The sequence below is a fragment of the Aulonocara stuartgranti genome, assembly GCF_965226115.1.
Source record: "Aulonocara stuartgranti genome assembly, chromosome: 11".
In the NCBI taxonomy this organism is placed as follows: Eukaryota; Metazoa; Chordata; class Actinopteri; order Cichliformes; family Cichlidae; genus Aulonocara; species Aulonocara stuartgranti.
In genome coordinates, this window is record NC_138947.1 from 24,808,166 (window position 1) to 24,828,865 (window position 20,700).

Below are 20,700 nucleotides of genomic sequence, written 5' to 3' on the forward strand. Positions count from 1 at the left end.
TTGAAGTAATATACGGCTGTTTGAGTGCTTTGTTCATTCTATCTTCTGAAGCTTCAGGCTTGTTTAATTTATTGTGTATCCTGACTATTTGATTGCTGTAATTGTCTCATAAAGCTTTTGTGCAAAATGTATGTACTCACTCGTACTGGTGATGTTTACATTATGTAAGCTTTATTTACAATGAGTACTAGATGATTTGATTTAGGATCAAAAGTTGCACAGAAGATATGGATAAATGTTAACAATATTGAAATATATTGTTAATTGACATTTCAGACCTTGTCTTGAAATTTAAGTTATTCAAGAAATCAAGTTCAACATCCATCCTTTGCCCTTATGTGCTTCCTGTAACCAGAATGCAGGATTCCCTGCACTCTTAATACTACATCGTGTATCAACTGTGTAGGAGAACTTAGCAGGTGTCTTCACTCCTGCAGCCTCTCCATTATACTGGGTACAATTTTGTGATTGAGTTAGCGGCATTAAATTTCAGAGAATTAATTTAGGGAAAGGCTTTCTGTACCCTAAGCAAATTATGTTACTGTGCTAGATGGTGCTTGGCAGCATTAGCGGCTCTCTCCTGTATTAGGAAGTAAGTTAATACTTTCTTATTCCCCTTCTGCCATATTAAAATGAATAATTATTGTCTGTATAATCTTGGGGCCTAATGTTTAATTTCTAATGTTTATGCACATGGACCATAACATACATTTGCTATCATGGGGCACTGAAGGGATAAAAACTTAAATTCCACTGGGGGACTTTTGTGAAGAACTAAATTTCTCCTCGCCTTCATCTGCAGTCTCTGTCTAGATCAGATCTAGATCAAATTTAAGAAGTCCAATTAGAGTAAATTTCCTCAAATAAAAGTCCAAATTTTCAAAAAGTTGCATCATAATTCAATGCAGTATATTTGAAAGTAGCCCAACTACATACTGTATATTCAAAAACTGGCTATCATATAAGACAAAGTACTATTCAGCAGTATTCCAACAATGTTGAATTAATTTTCACAAATTAAGTGGATGGTACTTTAATAATAATTTTTAAAAAAAAGTAAAAAATGTTCTATTTTCATTTAAGAGAATTTAAGATCAGCAGTCAAAAATAAAATACAGCTTTTGAAAAAGACTTCAGATCAATGTTTAAAATAAAAAGCCATAGTTTAAGTTTTTCCTTTCCTATGTTTCACATATAGACCATCTCAGCTTTAAACCTGATTTTGCATCTAATCTCACCGTGGAAGCACTTTCCTGTCTTACTTCTCTCTCCCCAACCAGATGGCCCCGCCCCTCCCCGAGCCTGGTTCTGCCAGAGGTTTCTTCCTGTTTAAAGGGAGTTTTTCCTTCCCACTGTCGCCAAAGTGTTTGCTCATAGGAGGTCATATGATTGCTGGGTTTTTCTCTGTATGTATTACCTTACAATATAAAGCGCCTTGAGACCACTGTCGTTGTGATTTGGCGCTATATAAATAAAAGAAATTCGTAAAATTCGTATTCTGAATGAAGGCTTTGATTGACTAGCATCACATGAAATGAGTTACGAAGCGTGTGCCGTGTACCTACATTGGCCAAGACAAACAAAAATGCTCAAGATTAAAACTACCATCAATTATGTGAGCTCTCTCATCATTTAAATGACCCTTACCTTTCTACTAGTCACCCTGCTCTTGTTTTCTCCTCTGTACTCATCAAATTTCATATTTCTCCACAGTCATCTTATTTTGTCAGCATTTCCGCACAATAAACAGGTGACTACTTGCTCTCCCTTCTTGCCAAAATATATAACAATGCTTTCCTGCCATTTCTGCCTCCTTTCCCGTTCCAGCATTGCTTCCCAATAGATGGTCTCTAAAGCTTCTCAGTGCTGCATTCATGCTTGGATCCTAACTATTATTGCCAGCACAACTGAACCATGACAAAAAGAGACTGCACCCAATTAAAGCTCCGTCAGGCATTGGCACAAAGAGATTAAAAAACATATCTCCCCTGGGACCAAAATGAAGGAAAACAAGATGCATGCAAATTTATAAACTTTAAATTTACTTTGTCTTCCAGAGATATTATCAGCTAAATGTTGATGTTCTTTTGTAGTGCTCTATATCTTAACAGTTTCAGGCCTGGACCCTAGCTATGCATTTGATAGAAATGGGGATCACGCAGCATTAGATATTTTGTTGGTTCTTTGCACTTTCTCCTGCATCTTTTGAAAATCATTTTCTCTCCACACACTCAATATAACATTTTCTGTCAGTAATTTATGCAGTGGGGATTATTATGGTAATTGTTGTTAGTTTATACATGTGTAATGACTTGGATAAAATGGAAAATGGAAATGCCAGACTGCATATCTAAAAAGATGAGCTCCACTGATTTAGAAAAAGACATAGTTGCTATGAAGGTCAAGCAGCTGCAGATGTTGGTGTTCGTGACTATACACTGTCTCTACAAAGAGGGAGGTGTAGAACTTCTGTAGGTAATAAAAACAAACCACTGCAAGGCTTCACCATGCATGAAGCAAAATATACACTTCAACTGCTACCTGTTGCTTTTGCTTGAATTTGTATATTCAAACACTCTTAAATGTTATATGCATCTTAGAGCAATGTGAACATTTATTAGTAGGAGGTTGTGGAATTTTATATTGAGCGTAATTCAGGTGCTTGGCCTTTGTGTCAGTCACTTCGCTGAAAATGATTAATTTCTTCTCACTCTCGAAACACTGCAGGAAACCACCATTATTATGCTCATAATAACAGGAAATAATTGTAAATGCATTTGATTGTCAGTAACAGATGGTAGTAATCTGATGTTCATTGTAATGATATGTCAGGCAGAATTTTCAAGGCTCTTTACATTCAGTAAGATGCTCTGCAACTATTGAGAAATGCACAGAGACGCTGCATCATCCCAGCAGCCTTTCGAACATTTTTTTTTGAGGAGTCAGCACTTCAACAAGTTTTTTTTTTTTTAAATAAAATGAAATATAATCAATGCATAGTGTATACTGTCAGTATCATCTTCAATTAAAAATCATTGTTGCTCTATTTCATATTGGTTTGACTTTTCAAATATTTAAACTTCATCAGTACTTCCAAGCACTTTGATGTCTTATTATGTTAAGTGCTTTACTCAGTTGATTGCCAAATATTAATGTAGCAGTTTTTCGCATTTTCGATCAAAATCTATCAAGAAAGCCAATATTTGATAGTTGATGATATAGCAGATAGTGGCTGATACCTTACCCCATCTTTTTTTACATGTGTGTACTGGGTAGGAGTTGCTGTTGATCTTAAACTAATCGTACATGTGCACAGTGACAATAAAATGCATTCTTTTCTATTTTTCTATTTTTCTTACGTTATCTTTTGTGTGGATACAGTTTGTTATTCTTGGACTGAATAAGTGAAATTCTTTTTTTAATAGATATCTGGATGGGTGTCTGCTCTTGCTCTACTGGGGGGCTTTTTAATAACACCACACTCTTATCAGGAACATATTGGGTTCTTTTACATTATTCTTAAAGTAGATGACATTTATCATCTAAGGCTGCTGTTTGAACTTTTAGTTTGAGGTAGTGTTTGTATGTTATGATGATCTCCATTTGTTCATATCCATTTGTTTCTGCTCTTGTAATTGCAGAACTCATGGTCTACTACACTAGTGGTTACAGCATCCAGCAAATTTACAGCAAAAAGCTGTAAATTACTGTGGTGGTTTTTTTTTAATTCTGAAGTTATAGATGGGAGTTATATTACTTGGCCTATCACTTTTGGTTAATTTTTTTTATTCAGATGTGAACATCAGTGTCTTGTCTTTAATGGACCAGACAAAACTTTAATATTTACTTATGTTTAGGTTCATAAGTGTAGTTAAATATTATTTTCACACATGAATAAGAGCTTAGAGGAGCTGTAAGTGAGAACTCAAGTATTCAAATCAATTGGATCTGAGCACAGACAGGAGAGAATAAAGCAAGTAATTGTCAGGTCATTCACAATTAATGCAATTCATTTCAAATTAGTTTCATTTATATAGCGCCAAATCACATTAACAGTTACCTCAAGATGCTTTATATTGTAATGTAGGCCCAACAGTAATACCACATGGTGGATGTCTCTGTTTTATCCAAGTGCATAAAAAAACGGAATATATCTAGTGCTGAGAACACATCTGACATGCAAAATCTATTGTTTGCTACATTTGATTAAGAGCAGCTTCAGAAGTTGTCATGCGTCAAAGACATTTATGTTAGTCATGCTTTAATAGACGCATTACTGTTTTAGTCACGCACTGTCCTTTGGCTGCATTTTCTCTCCTCTTTGCATCTTGCTGCACCCTAACACAACATTCCCACAAGTCCTGCAAATATACCAAGGATGGTTAACCAGATCCGGGCTACAGGCAGGAAGAAGACGGAATCCTTTCTATTCAGGCAGGGGAACAGCCAAGAAGCTTTAACCCTGCAGCAGAAAGTGAATTAAAGAAGTGTTTGTGTGTGAGAACCTATGTGTGTGTATATATTTGTGTGTTTATACAATTGTATGTGTGTTAAAACTGGATAAAAAAAAAAAAAGGGAGCCACTGCTTGTGCTACATTAGAGATGTCAGATTTGAAGTGTATGGGCTGATTGTCCCCCTTAAGTAAGCTGAAGGCACTAATATGACCTGGCTATTTAGTCCAGAAAACTGAAATCTCAAATTACCACATTTTTGCATCTATATTTTCCTTTCTTCTGCATGCATTTCTTCTGCTCCTTTTATTTTCTCCTTTCCATTTCTCTTTGCAAATGTTATATGACTGTCTGACTTTCTCCGCAGGTGTCATTCTTCCTGTTCATCGTGTTTGTGGTTTACACCATGTTGCCGTTCTCCATGCGGGACGCCGTCATCGCCAGTGTTCTAACCTCTGCCTCTCACACCGTCGTGCTGAGCGTCTGCCTGTCCATCACAGCTGATCACGTCGAGCCAGTAGTGTGGCAGGTAAGGCAGTCAAATTTTAGCGTGAGTTAACAGTTGCGAGCACATGAATGCACATGTACCTGCGCAGAGATCATCAGCAGCCTCCTTAGATTGATATGCATACGGGGAAACCTGTTCAAAAGGTAAATCGCCCCTAACTAGCAACCACCTACATCTGAAGGTCACTAAATAAATACTGCGCTGTTCTTCATTTAAGGTAATTTATTATTACCATCTAGATCAAATAATAAAACAAAGTTGTTTTGTGACATTTAATTTGTTTCTTCATCAGGCTCAATATACAGGTTGTATTTATAGCAAACAAACAATTGTAACCTTTAAACAAAAACTAATTTAGGATATCAGCTGAGTGACAGAAATTCTAATGTATTTTTTTTATCCTTCATTAAAAGGTCACCTCTCTTTCTAGCACTACTGCTTCTTGTGTGCTAACTGTTCAGGCATATTCCATATGGTGATAAAGACAAAGCAAAAGCAATATCAGATAACTGTCTAGCTAATACTTTAATCAATTAGTGCCTAATTAAACCTGATTTCAGCAGTCAATAATTTTCAATACACTGGGGACTAATTTCTTCCAATCCATAAAGTAAACAGGATTAATTTAATAAGCATGTCACAAAAGCTCTTCCTCACTGACAACCTGAGACTTTGAAGAATTTCAGAGCCAGACACAACAAACATTTATAGCACACGAAAAATAAGTCTGATGATGATCATTAGTCCACCAACAAAAGCCTTTTGTTACATAAAAATGATTGAGCTGAATATCATTGAAACTTGAAAGATGTGGCGCTTGGGTTCAGCAAGAGCCCAAGAAAAATGTAATCTTTTTTTTTTTTTAACAGAAATAGCGCACTGGCCCTGGTGGAGAACATACTAACAGAGTACCTTTCTAGTTTTACCAGATGCTCACTTCAATGGCTTCCAACATGTACAGTCACTTCAGAAATTATTCAGACCATTTTCTGGATAAAATTAGCATTTCCCGTGTGTATAGTCAATAAACTTCAAGTGACATCAGATGAAATAGGACAGCACTTTGTAACACATCACTTGATTTTACCCTGACATCAAAGGACTATAGATTAAAAGGAAAGTCTGGTGAATAAACTCAATGTGTAATATAGTATGTGCTACTTATATTCATTCAGCGTGCCAGCGGGCAGCAGTTGGCTACTTTGGTGTGAAAACTACAGCTAGCTAAACAGTGCTGGGATGTATTACGTGTTTCATTTCTTTAAGTACTGTGTTATGTTGCTCAATAGCTTCCTGGAGTGGAGTAAGTCATTTGGTACACTACTTGTTAGAGGACTGACATTGAAGTAGCTCCCTTTTTTGGCACTAAATGGCCATCTGAGGCTGGCATACAGCTGTCAGACATACCTAGACTTTGTACAAGAAAATGTAAACTGATTTTCTATTGCAAAAATATTTTGCTAAAGCAACAGTATAGCGATGTGGCATTCTAAATGACATAGTCATGTCATATTTTAGCTTCTGTGAAGGGCTGATACAGAGGAATCACTCTGCTGTGTGAAAAGATCAATCCTAACCTGACTGTTATCATGACATGAATCACAAGTTAGAACTCGTGGTTCATGGTGCTTTAAAAGATGTTACAAAAGTTAATCATTTACAGATATTGACACTCTGCTCAAAAGCCTGTTGGTTAAATCAGTAAATGGGCAAGACGTTGTCTCCTTTCCTGAAAAGATGTGGGGAAAAGTAGTGTGACATGCCCGTTTTTCTGCTTTCCTGTGCAGTTAAAAAAGAAGCTTGTCATCCATGGAGACTGTTTTCTTAGTTTGGCAAGTAGAAATATACTTGAGTCTACCTACTTTGTTTTACACTATGATTCTCCATTTTAACAGTGTTTTAAAATTCAAATTTGAAATCAAGTTGTTTGCCAGGTCAAATTGTGCTATGTGAAAGGGGTTTTTAATTCTGGCATATTAAAATGTCAATTAACGTTGTGTTTTGTTGTTTAACGGCATGCTTTGTTTTTGCAAGAGGAAGGAACAAGACCTTTTCCCCTGAAATCATCATTGCATTTTGTATTTACTTGAGTTATATTTGTTAATATTAAAACATTTAATCAGGATGAGGGTAAATACTTTTTACTGTGCTGTGTGTCAGCTTATATTGTGGATCTTCCCTCTGTCTTCCTCAGGCAGTAGCCATGGTTTTGTCAATCTTTTGTGTTGGGACAGAGTGTGGCTTATGTCCTTTTTTTTTTTTTAGATAAGAGCAGTGAGTCAGTGTGACAGGATGCTCTCAGGCTTATGTGTGAAAGAATAACTACTTGAGAGCAGCTATTAAAAACCTCTGCTGAGGTGACGTTGATGGATTTTGTAGTACAACAACATCCTCTTTAGTCCAGTTTGGTTAAGATGTCCCAAATATATTTAACATATATTGCTAAGAAAGGATTTAATGGGTCAGAAGGAGCATTTGAGATATTGGGGTGCTGTAACTTAATAGTTAATAAAAGGAAATTGTGAATATACACTATCAAAAAATGCTTGACTAAAGCTGCTCAAAAATTGCTACTGTGAATACCTAACTGAGCTCAGAGCTTTAGGATGAAATATTGTTTTCAAAATTTTAAGTAAGATTGTGTTTTGTTTTGTTTTGTTTTAGCTCTAGTGTGAAAATAGAAACGTTCCCCCCCCCCCCAAAAAAAAAAGCTGCTGTAATGTAATTAGGAAAACTGCTTGTGTTGTCGCTAGAATTGTTCTTCATAAACACCTTAATCAGCTGCTGGTACGATCAGCATCCCAGGTTCATCTCAGCAAACTGAAGAAGAAACAACATGGTAATTTACTTTATGAATGCAGATAATTAAGAACACTGAATGCATCTTTTCAGTGTTAATGACCAGGTATGCCCACCAGTGCGTCATATAGTTGAAACTGTTCAAACCTTTACTGTGTTTGTGTGTTGGTGCAGCATCGTGCTTTTACCGATTGGCTGATGGCTTTTTCAGGGCAACCGCCATCTGTTCAGTCCTTCTCAAATCTTATAAGATGAGCTACATCCTCAATATGTGTATTATGATTCTATATCCTTTAAGTAATGCACACAAACACACAAAAGCAAATAGAGATTAACATATAAACATGTGGGTTATTTATGTATAATCCAAATATACTGTATATATTATAATGTATATAAATATGCTATAAATATTTATGCACAGCTAAAGTAATTGGCTGTGACTATATATAGACTTGAAGGATATATGGGCAGAAATCTGTGCCATCAGAAACTGAATTTGAATAAGTTAAATTTGAATTGCTCAGATTGAATCTGAATTGTAACTTGAATAAATGCTTTGGACTGGAGTTTGAGACCCCTGTCATATGGAATATGACAGGTGTGGTTGAACTGCATGAAGACTCTGAAGTTTCTCTTCTCTTCTGGCAGGACAGGAATGTGGCCTTGTCCTGTGAGCCACTGTAAGGATGTACTTAGAGTAGAACTGGACTGTCACCAGCCTCAGGCTCTTCACCCTTTTCAAAGACAAAGCAGTCATTTAGATAAAATATTAGATATTGTTTACCTGTAAATGCACAAAGTAAATTTAGAAATGTAATTATTGTCAAGAGTGAACAAGCACTGATAGTGTAATCTACAGCTGTGGCCAAACGTTTAGAGAATGAGAAGTGTTGTTTGCTTATTTACAAAGTTTGCTGTTTTAGTGATAGTTGTACATCACATTATATCACTTCAAACAGAGGTGATCCAGTAATGCTGCACTAATGAATTAGACTAACTATTCACTTTAGCTAAAGTTATTAAGTTAGCTAAAGAGTTGGGATGCTGTGTAAGACATAAATAAAGCTAAAATACAAAGGTTTGGACACCGTTTTGCATGTTTCCCTACTGTAGGGTCTCTGCAAGCATACAGAGGGGGTACTCTGAGAGGGTACAAGATGACAACTTTGGAATTCTACTAGAAACAGTCGATCATATTTGTTTGTCAATTAGCATTTTTAGCTAACAGCTACAATAAGCATAAAAGTTACCTTACGGCTATCATTTGTTAACATGACGCTTGTTCTTATACATGTAATACATTTATTACCAACCTGAGAGTTTATCCGCTGGTCATTCGACATGACGAATGACTTCTGAAGTCTTAATTCAGCTCAAGACGCTGTAGATTCCCGTCAGTAACACTTTCGGTCCGCTAGTAAAACGTAGTTCTATTAATCTGCGCTTGAACCGGAACCGGATGTAAGTTCCAAAAAACTGAATTTTGGAACTGAAATTGAATTGTAGAACTGAAACTGAATGGTGAGAAGTGAAACTGAAATTATTCGAGAGCTGAATGTTTAAAGGATAAAATGCAGCTTCAAAGCAAATCAATTCATTTTCAAAATATAAAATTCAATTTCAATTTAGTGATCATCATTTTCAAATCATAAATTCAATTTCAAATTAGACTAATTCAAATTCAGTTTTCAAAAGCATTTATTCAAGTTACAATTCAGATTCAATCTGAGCAATTCAAATTCAAATTGAACTTATTCAAATTCAGTTTCTGATGGCACAGATTTCTGCCCATAGTTATCAGTTTTCACACTTGAATTAGTAAGAAAATGTATGTGAGTTTTTCCAAAACATCAAAAATAATTATTTAAAGCAACACACACACACACACACACACACACACACACACACACACACACACACACACTCAGCCACACTCAATCAAAAGAGTATTAATTTTTTAAAGAGAGAGAGAGAGATAGAAAACTTAAAACATGTTTTCATGAAAATCTCTACGTCTACACAATGTTAATGTTTGAAATTCAGTAGGATGACATTTACACTTTTTCTGTTTCTACCCGCTTATTTCAAATCCCATTATTTACAAATCAGTATCCAGATTTTTTTAGACTAGATAGATTTTTGTTATTTCAGAAATGTTTAATATTGCATTCAGCAGTTTTTGGGGGAAAAAACAGTCAATCAAATCAGTCTGTTCCTCCAGACATTTGTAAATGTCAGCTGTTAAGTGCCTACACACTCGTGAGAGACTGCCCAGGGGGTATTAAGTGAGAAGCAACCATGCCAACATCTTGACTTTGTCAGGTCTATTAAACTTTACAGTGTTGGCTCATTGGTGTTTTAATGAAGCGGCTTATTTATTGAACAGGAAATAGCACTTTGTTGGATCCACATTTACTTGTGGGTAATATTTAGAAGCAATAATAATGAAGCATTAGCATTTTCATCTTTTGCAAATATAATTATCTGTTTCTGGTCCTTAGAGGTGCAAAGATTACTCAGGTAGCTCAGTGTAAAAATATTCTTATTTCTTTTAGTATTTCTCATATGCCTCAACCTTATGGGAGATTAGATACTGTAGTTATCTATTGGTAGACGTACAGAGAAAGCTACTAACTAAATCTATCATTAGAGCTATTAAAACATTATTTTTTAAAACGATGCTCTTATTTCAATATTAGTGACTTCTTTGATTTTTGGGGGTACTAACGTTAATGCAATGCAGACTTTGATGTAATTAGGTCCTGTGCAACACTGAAAGTGTTCGTGTAAGCTGACCACTGTGTTTTTGTATCAAAGCTTCTCCCTTCAGACTAGGAGCAAACTTCTGATGCGCACTTTCTTAATTATTTTTGAGTACTTAAGTCATCAATAATTCATCACAGTGTTCACACTCCATTTAAGCTTTAGCTGACAGAATTTCACATAAACTACTGCGGTAGTAGCTGTTGAATATTGCATGCATTACCTGTTTTTGGAGGATGTTTTGAAGGACGGGGGGCTTCATTTGAATTCAGATAAGGGTTTTTGCCTTTGTTAAAGATATATTACATACTTAAGTGTGTTTGTGAGGTCTAAACTGTGAGACTGGTATTTCTTGAATTCTTGAATTTCTTTGTCTCATCCTTTCAGATTGAATCATATTAAAGTTTTATGTCAGTAATACGAACCAAAAATGCAATTCTTGAGTATTTCTGTCTGTACTCAGATCATCCAGGTCTCAACGGTGTTGCATTTCACTGGATGTGATTTTCATATTGCCAAAAAAAGAAACCTTCTTTATGGTTCAATTGTGTGATTTACCTGCATTCCTGTATTTAAATTCCTGTTGACTGAGAAAAGGAGTTGAGCAGCAGTTGAGCAAAGTCAATGATCTCTCATTTGAGCCATATTCACACACGCAGTGCATCTCTGAACTTATCTCCCCCAAAATTAGCCGACAGAGAGGCATGTAAGATGCAGATATCCAGACAACAACATGTCTCCAACTTTTTATATCCTTAAAGAAAGGTCGGTTTGTGGCATGGTGAGAAAAGTGCTTGCAATAGCCCAGTGAATTCACAATCACACACTTGCCTCAGGTTTGCTGCCTCCAGCTATTTTTAAGATTTTATTGTGGGTGTTCTACTAAAAAAACGTTCATTTTTTATGTTCTTGTTTGATATTTGTGGTTGCTTTTTTGATCCTTTGTATCCTTGTTTGCTAATCATTGTGAAGACATTTGGATTGTTTACAGTGCAAGCTAAGTGAGTTATCTATTGGCACTTGTCTACACAATGACATTTATGTAAAAGAATTTTAACATCTCTAATTAGAAGTAGGCAGCCCTTACCATGGCCCTTACCATCTCACTTAAATGGAAATCTGTGAAATCACATCCATTTTCAATGCATTTTGAATTAATTTTGACACACCAACTAGGCCAGTATTTGTCTTTCTCAAGCATAGAGAAAACTCTGCATGTGTTTTGTGGATTTGGTCTAATATATGGGACCTTGTGTAATACACCGACACGAGGGTTCTTCGGAATTATGAAGAATTTGGCCCAATAGAACAACCAATGAATTTATAATACAAATGGAGTGTGATCTTGGTTCTTATTACCTGCAGTATTTCCGACTTCTTCTGCATATTTGAGTTCCTTCAGCAAGACTTTTTTTAAAAATTTATTTTCAGCTAATTATTTACAGGGCACTACGGAGTAGACAGAAAAGTGGGGAGGAGCTACAAGGGTCTAAGGCTGGGATCTCAAACTCCAGTCTTAGAGGGCTGGTGTCCTGTGTCCCTGTTGCAACCACCTGAATACAATTAGTAGGTCATTATCAGTACTCTATAGAACTTGACTGCATGCCATTTGATTCATGTTACAGCAGCTCATGAGTGAATGAACATGTTGCAGTAAAAGTACTTTTAGAAGTAAATTTTTCCAAACACTTAGATTTACTTAAATTTACTTGAGTGGGGTTAGGGGTTGCCACTTCAGCATGCAGTCAAGTTCTCTACTAATCTTATTCAGGTGTGTTGAAACAGGGACACATGGAAAAGTTTCAGGACAGTGGCCCTCGAGGACTGGAGTTTGAGACCCCTGGTCTAAGGAGTGTCTTGTTTGGTGGACTTGGAATCATGTTCGCTTTTTTGCAGATGATGTTGTTCTGTTGATTTTATCCAAACACAACTTCCAGTTCACAGTGGGATGGATTATAGTGTGAAGCAGCTGGGATGAAGGTCTTGGTTCCTCAGCTGGAAAAGAGTAGATTGCCTGTTCCCATGAGGTGCTCACAGATCTTTTTTCCTGTTTTTGTGCCTTTGTCACTGGCAGTTATTTTGTTTGTTTGTTTTTTGGTATTTGGATATTGCCTACGACCATGACTCATTTTAGGTAAATTTTAACAGTGTACAGAGCTAAAATGCTTGTGGACCTTACTGTAGTTTGATATATCCTTTCAATTCTAAGTTACTGTTTGTCATTTGTGCTTGTGGTCATTACTATTGAGGGTCTACTGAAGACAGGACCGGTGGACATCTGTCACTGATGTACAATAAAAACAAGATTCATCTGCACACTAATGTCTTTCTCTATCCACATGTCAGTAACATGGCAGAAATATAACATTCAGAAAGTGAAGTTTCCTGGTTTTAGATAATCCCAGCAGGAGTCACAGCTCTTGAGATGTGATACTCACCTAACCCTGCTGTTATCTGTAATTGGGTACCACTGAGGTACAAATGACTCGCACCACCAGCCTTTATACACAACTGATATTTCAATGCAGTTTCACGGAAAAACGTGTAATAGACACGCCGGTCAGCCGTGTCCATTTCGCGCTTTGCCTCTCCAAATTGAGAATAGACACCCATGCAGAATTTGCAGTAAGTTGCAATAATCTGCAGGAACAGCAGAGGGAAATATTTTATTTCAACTCAACATGAAAATAATCATGGAAAAGTGTTTAAACAGACATTATTAACACAATACATATTAGCCACCAAGGTACTTCATACCTTTTTTGCTCACTACTGACTTTGTAGCTTTTAATATATTATCTCCCATTGCTGGTAATAAAATTTCTACATGCAGTAATGCAATTTCAGCATGTGTGGCTATTTCATGTTTTGGAGAGGCAAAGTGTGAAGTCGAAACGGTGGACTGATGTGTGTATTACAAGGCTTGCTGTGATGTTGGGTTGGATATTTGAGATGGGTTGTAAGTAGTCAGTGTGAGAGTCGGGTTATAGAGTAATATTTATGTTAACTTAATGTGATCTGTTGAGCACATATTACAGTTGAGTACATATTGGTAAAATATCACATACCTGCATAAAAGGATAAACTCAAATGCAAATTAAATGCACCCAGTCTTCTTTGCATTTAGATTTCAAGTATAGTTAAAGGAAATTTAACTTTACTGACATTGCGCCTGAAAATATTCTTTTTAGTCTTCAAAGAGTACACGCCATTTGAATATATCGACCTCAGCTACACACAATAGGAAGTAATTTGCATTTAACATCAGATGCAGGTTTTGCATACTGAAAATTTCTCTGAAGTGACTTCTGGGGTTTTTTCAGGCTCTGGTGCAGCAAAGTTTATATTAACCAGCCACTAAAGATGTGCCTGAATAGATTATTTGTTAAATATGCTGGTATGATAAGGGAATTTTAAACTTGGATTTTAACCCTTCCATGCATGAATTATGACAACCTCAATCAGGATTTTTTCTTAAGTATTTTTGATGAATAAAAATACTTAAGAAAAAAAACCCCGATTGAGGTTGTCATAATTTATGCATGACAGGGTTAAATAATAATAGTTACAATGAAACACACCACACATCTGCAGTAACATTAAACGCACAGTGGGTGGCAGGGTATGGAGTGACACATCAGTGACAAGTGTAGAGGTTTATGTACAAGTATAACGTCAACACTGACACAAATACAAGAAAACAGCCTTTGAATAGCTGTCCACCGTAGTGACCACTATGCGTGAAAGGGTTAAAATATTATATACAGTCTATGGGTTAAAGCGCTTCTATAAACCACCGTACAAAAGCCCCTGTCCATCTTTTTGTGGCTTTCTTCAGTCATTCAGTGATCTACCCTATAAAACTGTTCTACAGTACCAGATTCTGGCTGTTTTGTCAGTTTTCCCATTGAAAATGGATGATGATCAACAAAGCCAAGCTTGTCCATACTATATCGTTTCGAAGAAAGATATATAGAGAAAAAAAATGGGGTTTTTTGTGTTCTTTCAGTATTTTTTAATGTGCAGAAAAAAGGCCTGGCAGAGAGGAAGAGGGATGTCTTTTTGAAATAAGATAAGATAAGATAAGATAGAACTTTATTAATCCCTCGGGTGGGTTCCTCTGGAATACACTGAATAGATGTGAAAGTAAATCCAGACAGCAGGTCACCTCATGTACTTGGCTACTGGCCTCAATGTTTGCTTTTGTTAAATATAGAGATATGGTACATTTCTGGTGTAGTCACATAAACATTTAAGGAAACAGCTTTCTCAATAAGGAGACAATATCTGCATAGTTTATACTATTTTCACCTTAGTATGATTCACTGCAATATTTCTTTATTGGCTCTCACTAGTTTTATAGGTATTGCTTGCCTTGGACCCTGGTTAAGAAAATGTTGATGGGGAGTCTTTTTGTGATGGATAAGTAGGAAGAGTCTGCTGCAGGTGGTTACAATTGCTTTATACTTGTGTGTGCAGCTGCCTCGTCTGCCTTTAAGCTGTCAAATAAAATACTGAATAATTTAGCATTGTAAAAAGGGTACATAGGGGTTTTTTTTGCTTTTGTTTGGAAAATAACTTTAAATTCAGTTTCAGCTGTTTACTAGAAGCAAAGTACAGATGTCTGCAAGCTATAAAATTCATGAGCTTTAGTTTTTGTGGTTTTTAGACATTTTTGTTTTCTTCTTGTCTGACTATTATTACTAAAATAAAACGTCCTTTTTGCAAAGGTCACCAGCTTCTACTTGTGCTGTGATGTAAGTCTGTTGGGCATATTTATGTCCAAAAAGAGAGAACAATGGTCACTGTGACAGTAAGGTCAACATTATGCAGGAGAGAAAAGACACAAAGATGGAGAATAGAAGTGAAAGAGAAATAGCGAGAATGAGACAAGGCATGCAAGAGTGTGAAGGAGAGGGAGATTTCTTTTCAAGCAATGGGGAAGAACCATTAAATTATCCATTTGCTGTATAGCTGGGAAATATTAAACTCGAGGTTACCAGAGCTCCAGGGTCTTTACACATCCAAATCTTTAAACATCCAAATTGTTCCTGTAATGGGGCTTCGTGTTTAGTGCAGCCCTGCGTTTTGCCTGAAATGTGCAGAGAAATAAAGTCTTAATTCTGAGGACAGACTGCAATTTGCACTCCATGCTTATAGTGGAGAGCATCTATCCCTGTGTGTCATGGTTTGTATTGTGTGACTCTGAAGTAGGACATGCTCTATAAAAGACTTTCTTTTAAGATTTTGTTTTGTTTTGTGGTGTTTATATGTATGAAAAATTAAGACATCATTTCCAGTCTTTTGAATCATTAAAAGTAGCAGCGTAGTAAATGTCAATTCTGACTTGAGACAATTTGTCACAGTCAAAAAGGTGAAAGTTTTCTCCACAAGTTTGGCTTAACTTTGCCATACTATGTCATTTATCTGCTGAATACAAAATGCACTCACATTGTTGAGTGAGAAAGAAAGATGTATCCAAAATATTGAAATGTTAGGCATTAAAAACGCTTTAAAGCCAGGACTTAAATTGGTTTTGAGGTAGTCTGTCAGTTATGAACTTTCATGTGTAGCACTTGATGAAATGACAATGCATTTATTCAAAATTGTAGTCTGTGTCACAGCAGCACTGTGGACTGATAAACAGAACGTGCTCCATACCAGCGGTCCCCAACCTTTTTTGCGGCACAGACCGGTTTATATCCGACAATATTTTCATGGACCGGCCTTTAAGGTATCGCGGATAAATACAAAAAAATAAAACCAGTACCAAAGAAAAGAAGATTTATTCATAACACATGGGAAAAGACCCAGGGAAACTGAGTTAAAGATAAAAATGATATAAACAAAAATAACGACAAAAAACGATAAAAACCATGAAAACCATAAATTTCACACCCAAGCCTCAACTCTCGCGGCCCGGTACCAAACGACTCCGGGGGTTGGGGACCGCTGCTCCATACCACATCCCAGCAGTCAATCTGCAGCTGATATAAAGATGAACAAATACAAATGGGAGACTGTTAAGATCTTCTTTGCTATGACTTTAGTATCAGTGTATTTAAAAATAAGATGAATTCTTTGGTTAGCGCAAAGTAGTGGACACTAAAGACATTTCTGGCATAAATGCATATTAGTACATAATATGTACTAATAATACTGATTGGCCATCTTATTAAGGATTTTACTAAATACACTTTCAATTCAATAAAACTTTATTGATCTTGAAGGTTGACCCCGAAGGAAATTGGGTTGTAAAATGTATGGGTGTAAAGATTTTGGCTTCTCATTATTGGAATAAACAAATCTAATTAAGCTTTATTGTGCTCAAAACAATCCATGTTTTAGAGCAGTTGTCTCAACTGAGCCCACCATTTGTCAAATAGTGCTTGTAGTGGCATGTGATGTTTGCTGCAACAATGCTAATTAAGTTAGAGCTTTTTGTGTGCGATCAACCTGAACTCAGGGGAGAGTCTATTTATATAGACGGGATGTAGTCACATAGGTTGCCCTTATTTGTGTTTCTTACAGGGTAGAGGCTGGGTTGCCATTGTAAAACTGAAGTGAGAGAAAATAAACAACCGAGCAGGGGCAGTATAGCGGTGTCAAATTTATCCAATGCCATTATTATCTGATTGTATTGTATTTTTCTATTTAATGTCATCAGCCGCCACAGGATGTTTCATTAAATAACTGGAAATGAAAGATGTGTATTTATATGCCACATTACCCTTGAATACAATGTAGTGCTGCCTATTGATGTCACTGCAAGATCTCACCATAGGATCAGGAACCATTGAGGAAAATATTTACTTTAGGTTGATTTTTACTTTCTTTGCTAGGCCTTCCTATAACAGGAACTATTTAATGGACTGATTCTAAATATGAGTTTAAATTCTTTATATTGTATTGTAACCACTATTTTATATATATATAGTAAAGCTTAACAACCCTTTTTATTGTTATTGTTCTCTGTTCCTACCCAGATTCTGGCCAATGTTATCATTTTCATGTGTGGCAACATGGCTGGAGCGTACCATAAGCACCTGATGGAGCTGGCACTCAAACAGACCTACCAGGACACCTGCAACTGCATCAAGTCCCCAATTAAACTGGAGTTTGAGAAGAGACAGCAGGTAACGTGGTTAATAACACTTAATTAAAACACTGAAACAATGAACACCAGGCAATAAAATATTTATGATATTGCTGTTCATTACAATAATTGTTACAGTAATGACTTTCAAATTTTAAACATTACCTCTAATTATCATTTGCTAATTTAGTAATATAGTGTAGTACAATGGCATGGGGAAATGTTGGAGCCTTGTTAGAATGACTTATCTTATAATGTAGTCTGAATATTTATGTCATGCACTCGAGTCAAACATCCCACTGCTACTTAACTCATCTTTCCTCTATTGTTCTTTTGTTTCCTATGTATTTTTATGTCATACGTACATGCTATACTTAGCGGTTCCATAGAGTATTTGAGTGTTTTACACATTTGCCTAACAAGTGAAAGATCCCCAATTTGATCCCAAGAGGAGACACAAATCCCAATGAGTTTGTGTCAGGAAAGATATGTGGTGTAAAAAAAATCTGCCATATAAAACATGCAGAGCTACCATGTGAATATGGGAACAGCTGAAAGTAGCACTTGTGTCCTGTGCTTAAAATGTCACTCTTCATATTAACACTCAAATTATTGAAATCAATCGGCTCTGGATAAATGGATTCCTTCTTATAGCACTTTTCTATTCCACACTAGCACTCAAAGCGCGTCATTGACCCGTTCATACAATCAGTTTTATTATGCTTAAGTGCTTTCTGTTAGTATTTGAGTATCTTTGGCATGCAGACCTGAACAGCCAGGGATTGAACCATCAACCGTCCAGCTACTAGATGAACTGCTCTATCTTCTGAGTTACAACGACAGAGAACTTTGTCAGGGCTACACTGTGCAGAATGTGGGAATTGTTAATGATGTCAGTGTGTGATTATCTCAGCCTATATTGCTATAGTTGTTTTTTTTTATGACAATTATCCTCATTGAGGATTAATGGTAATATTTTCTATGATTTCTTTTAAAGTGAACACACATCACTCACATTTTGGATCGTGCTAGTTGTTTTCTATTATTGATATTGTACCGGCTTGCATTGTCTTTCTCTGCATCTACCTGCAAAGTTGGAAGCGTTGAAATATAATAATGCTAATTTGTTATTAATACTTTCAAGTGGTGCAGCATCCTGTGAGATAGTATTAGCAAAGTGTTGATTAAAGCACTCTGATGTGCGACTCTGGGATCTGGCTAGCTTTTTACTACAGCTTTTGGTGAGTTATTTAGTGAGATGATGTGAATCCAGCTGCTGTTGTGAAAGCCCAGGCTTAGGGTTGAGCTGGTTTTTCATATGGTAAATGCAGGTTGTGGTGTTAGAAGTGCCACGAGGAAAGCTGAAAATGTCTAGGGTGGAGCATTTCGCAGTAGCCCTGGAGTGCTGCTGCTGCCTGTGACAGATGGTAGTAACTGTGCAGAGACACATTCCTCCTGGGCGCTCATTGCACTCATAATATATGCTGTTTGCTGCACTGCATGCTTTTATCCAAAGTGCTTTGCAGTACAGTGAGTGCATACATTTTCACTATGAGTGGTCCAAGTGGACTATGGGAATTCATCATACACCAAAATCACTGGCGGTATTCACAAGAAAAATTTCCCTCTCTTCCACATAAAATCCTCTGAGCGTGAAAAAAAGATGATGATCATTGGTTGTCACGTTTGGGCTGATATTGGATTAATTAAGCATTTCCACCCAGCTTCTCTTCACCCTAAAGGTGAATTGCTTGCTGAGACACCTGAGAAAATAAAGGAGAAAGAAGTGAATAAATGCTGAATTTAAATTGTAAGGGCTTGCAAGAAAGTAATGAATACTTGCAATCAATTCATTTTCTGTGCCAGCAACCTAATGCATGCACTCTAGTTTAACTTTGAACCTATACATGAAATTTCATTTAGTTTATACACCTCATAGAAATTAAGTATAGTTAACACAAAGTGAGTTAAACTTAAGGAATATCAATGTGTCCAGCTAGGAAGCATCAACCATTGTGAATGCTCTGGTCTGTGAGCACAGATTCCACTGAAGGACCTCATCCCACCTTCATGTAGTCTTTGGGCAAAAACATACATGAAAGGTTCACTAAAGGTCATCATGGGGGCTCTGTCAGTGTTCCTCCTGTTTCTCCTTTCACAAAGGAGCAGATACTGGTCAATCATTACCCGTCTCCTGGTTTCTCAGCCATACTTTTGAAACTTTGCTGGGAGACATAGCAGACCTTACCGTCTTTTAACGATTGTATGGATGCGCCACGTTGTAGAAGCTGGCCTACCTATACAACCTGAGAGGGCTGCAGATATTGTGTCATACTCCCAGTAGTGAAAAGGACGCGACCAAAAAAAGCAAAACTAGCAAAAAATCAGCAAGGAAGGAGAAGGAGAGAGCACCAGCATCTTGCAGTCACTACCTGCTAAAGCACTCCCTTTCTGGGAGTTGTCTTTTTGTTGCAGGTGAAAGTGATTCACAGTGGCATATGTTTGCTAACTGGAGTGAGTGATATTGCTGAAGTTTAACTGACTTTGCTGTTCATTTTCTAAACCTAAAATGCATGTATATTTCATGTGACCATCTGCTATCTGCTTATTCTTAGTTACAGGTGTGGGGCAATGAATCAATGTGGCCCTGAGGCAATAGACTCCACAGTTAACAGAAATAGGTTATGTTTGTGCATATGTCATATTTGCTTTGTGATTTAACCAACTACTGTACATGACCTGAATTTAACTATTTAATTTCCTCGTCACTTTGTCACATACATTTAAGTGCTTCATGGTAAAAATAAATAAAAAAGTTAATTACATAATGATCAGCTTTTTTTTCTTGATGTTTCTGACTGTCCCTGCATTACTGCTACTTCTTTTTTTCCTTTGTTTTCTGCCATTAGGAGCGTCTCCTACTGTCTCTGCTGCCAGCTCACATTGCCCGTGTAATGAAAGCCGAGATCATCCAGAGATTAAAGGGTCCAAATTTTGGCCAGATTGAAAACACAAACAATTTTCACAACCTCTATGTCCAGAGGCACACTAATGTCAGGCATGTATCTTTTTTAAATC

General features: G+C 36.6%; 1 protein-coding gene across 5 annotated transcripts in view; it reads left to right on the forward strand.

The window, feature by feature from the left end:
• adcy2a (adenylate cyclase 2a) overlaps nt 1-20,700 on the forward strand; it is a 66,823-nt gene that overhangs the window by 27,415 nt on the left and 18,708 nt on the right. For all 5 annotated transcript variants that reach the window (XM_082550833.1, XM_082550835.1, XM_082550831.1 and 2 more), the window contains 3 exons: nt 4,821-4,982; nt 17,513-17,662; nt 20,532-20,680. In XM_082550833.1, coding sequence (XP_082406959.1) covers nt 4,821-4,982; nt 17,513-17,662; nt 20,532-20,680 — 461 coding nt within the window. The remainder of the gene's footprint in view (nt 1-4,820; nt 4,983-17,512; nt 17,663-20,531; nt 20,681-20,700) is intronic.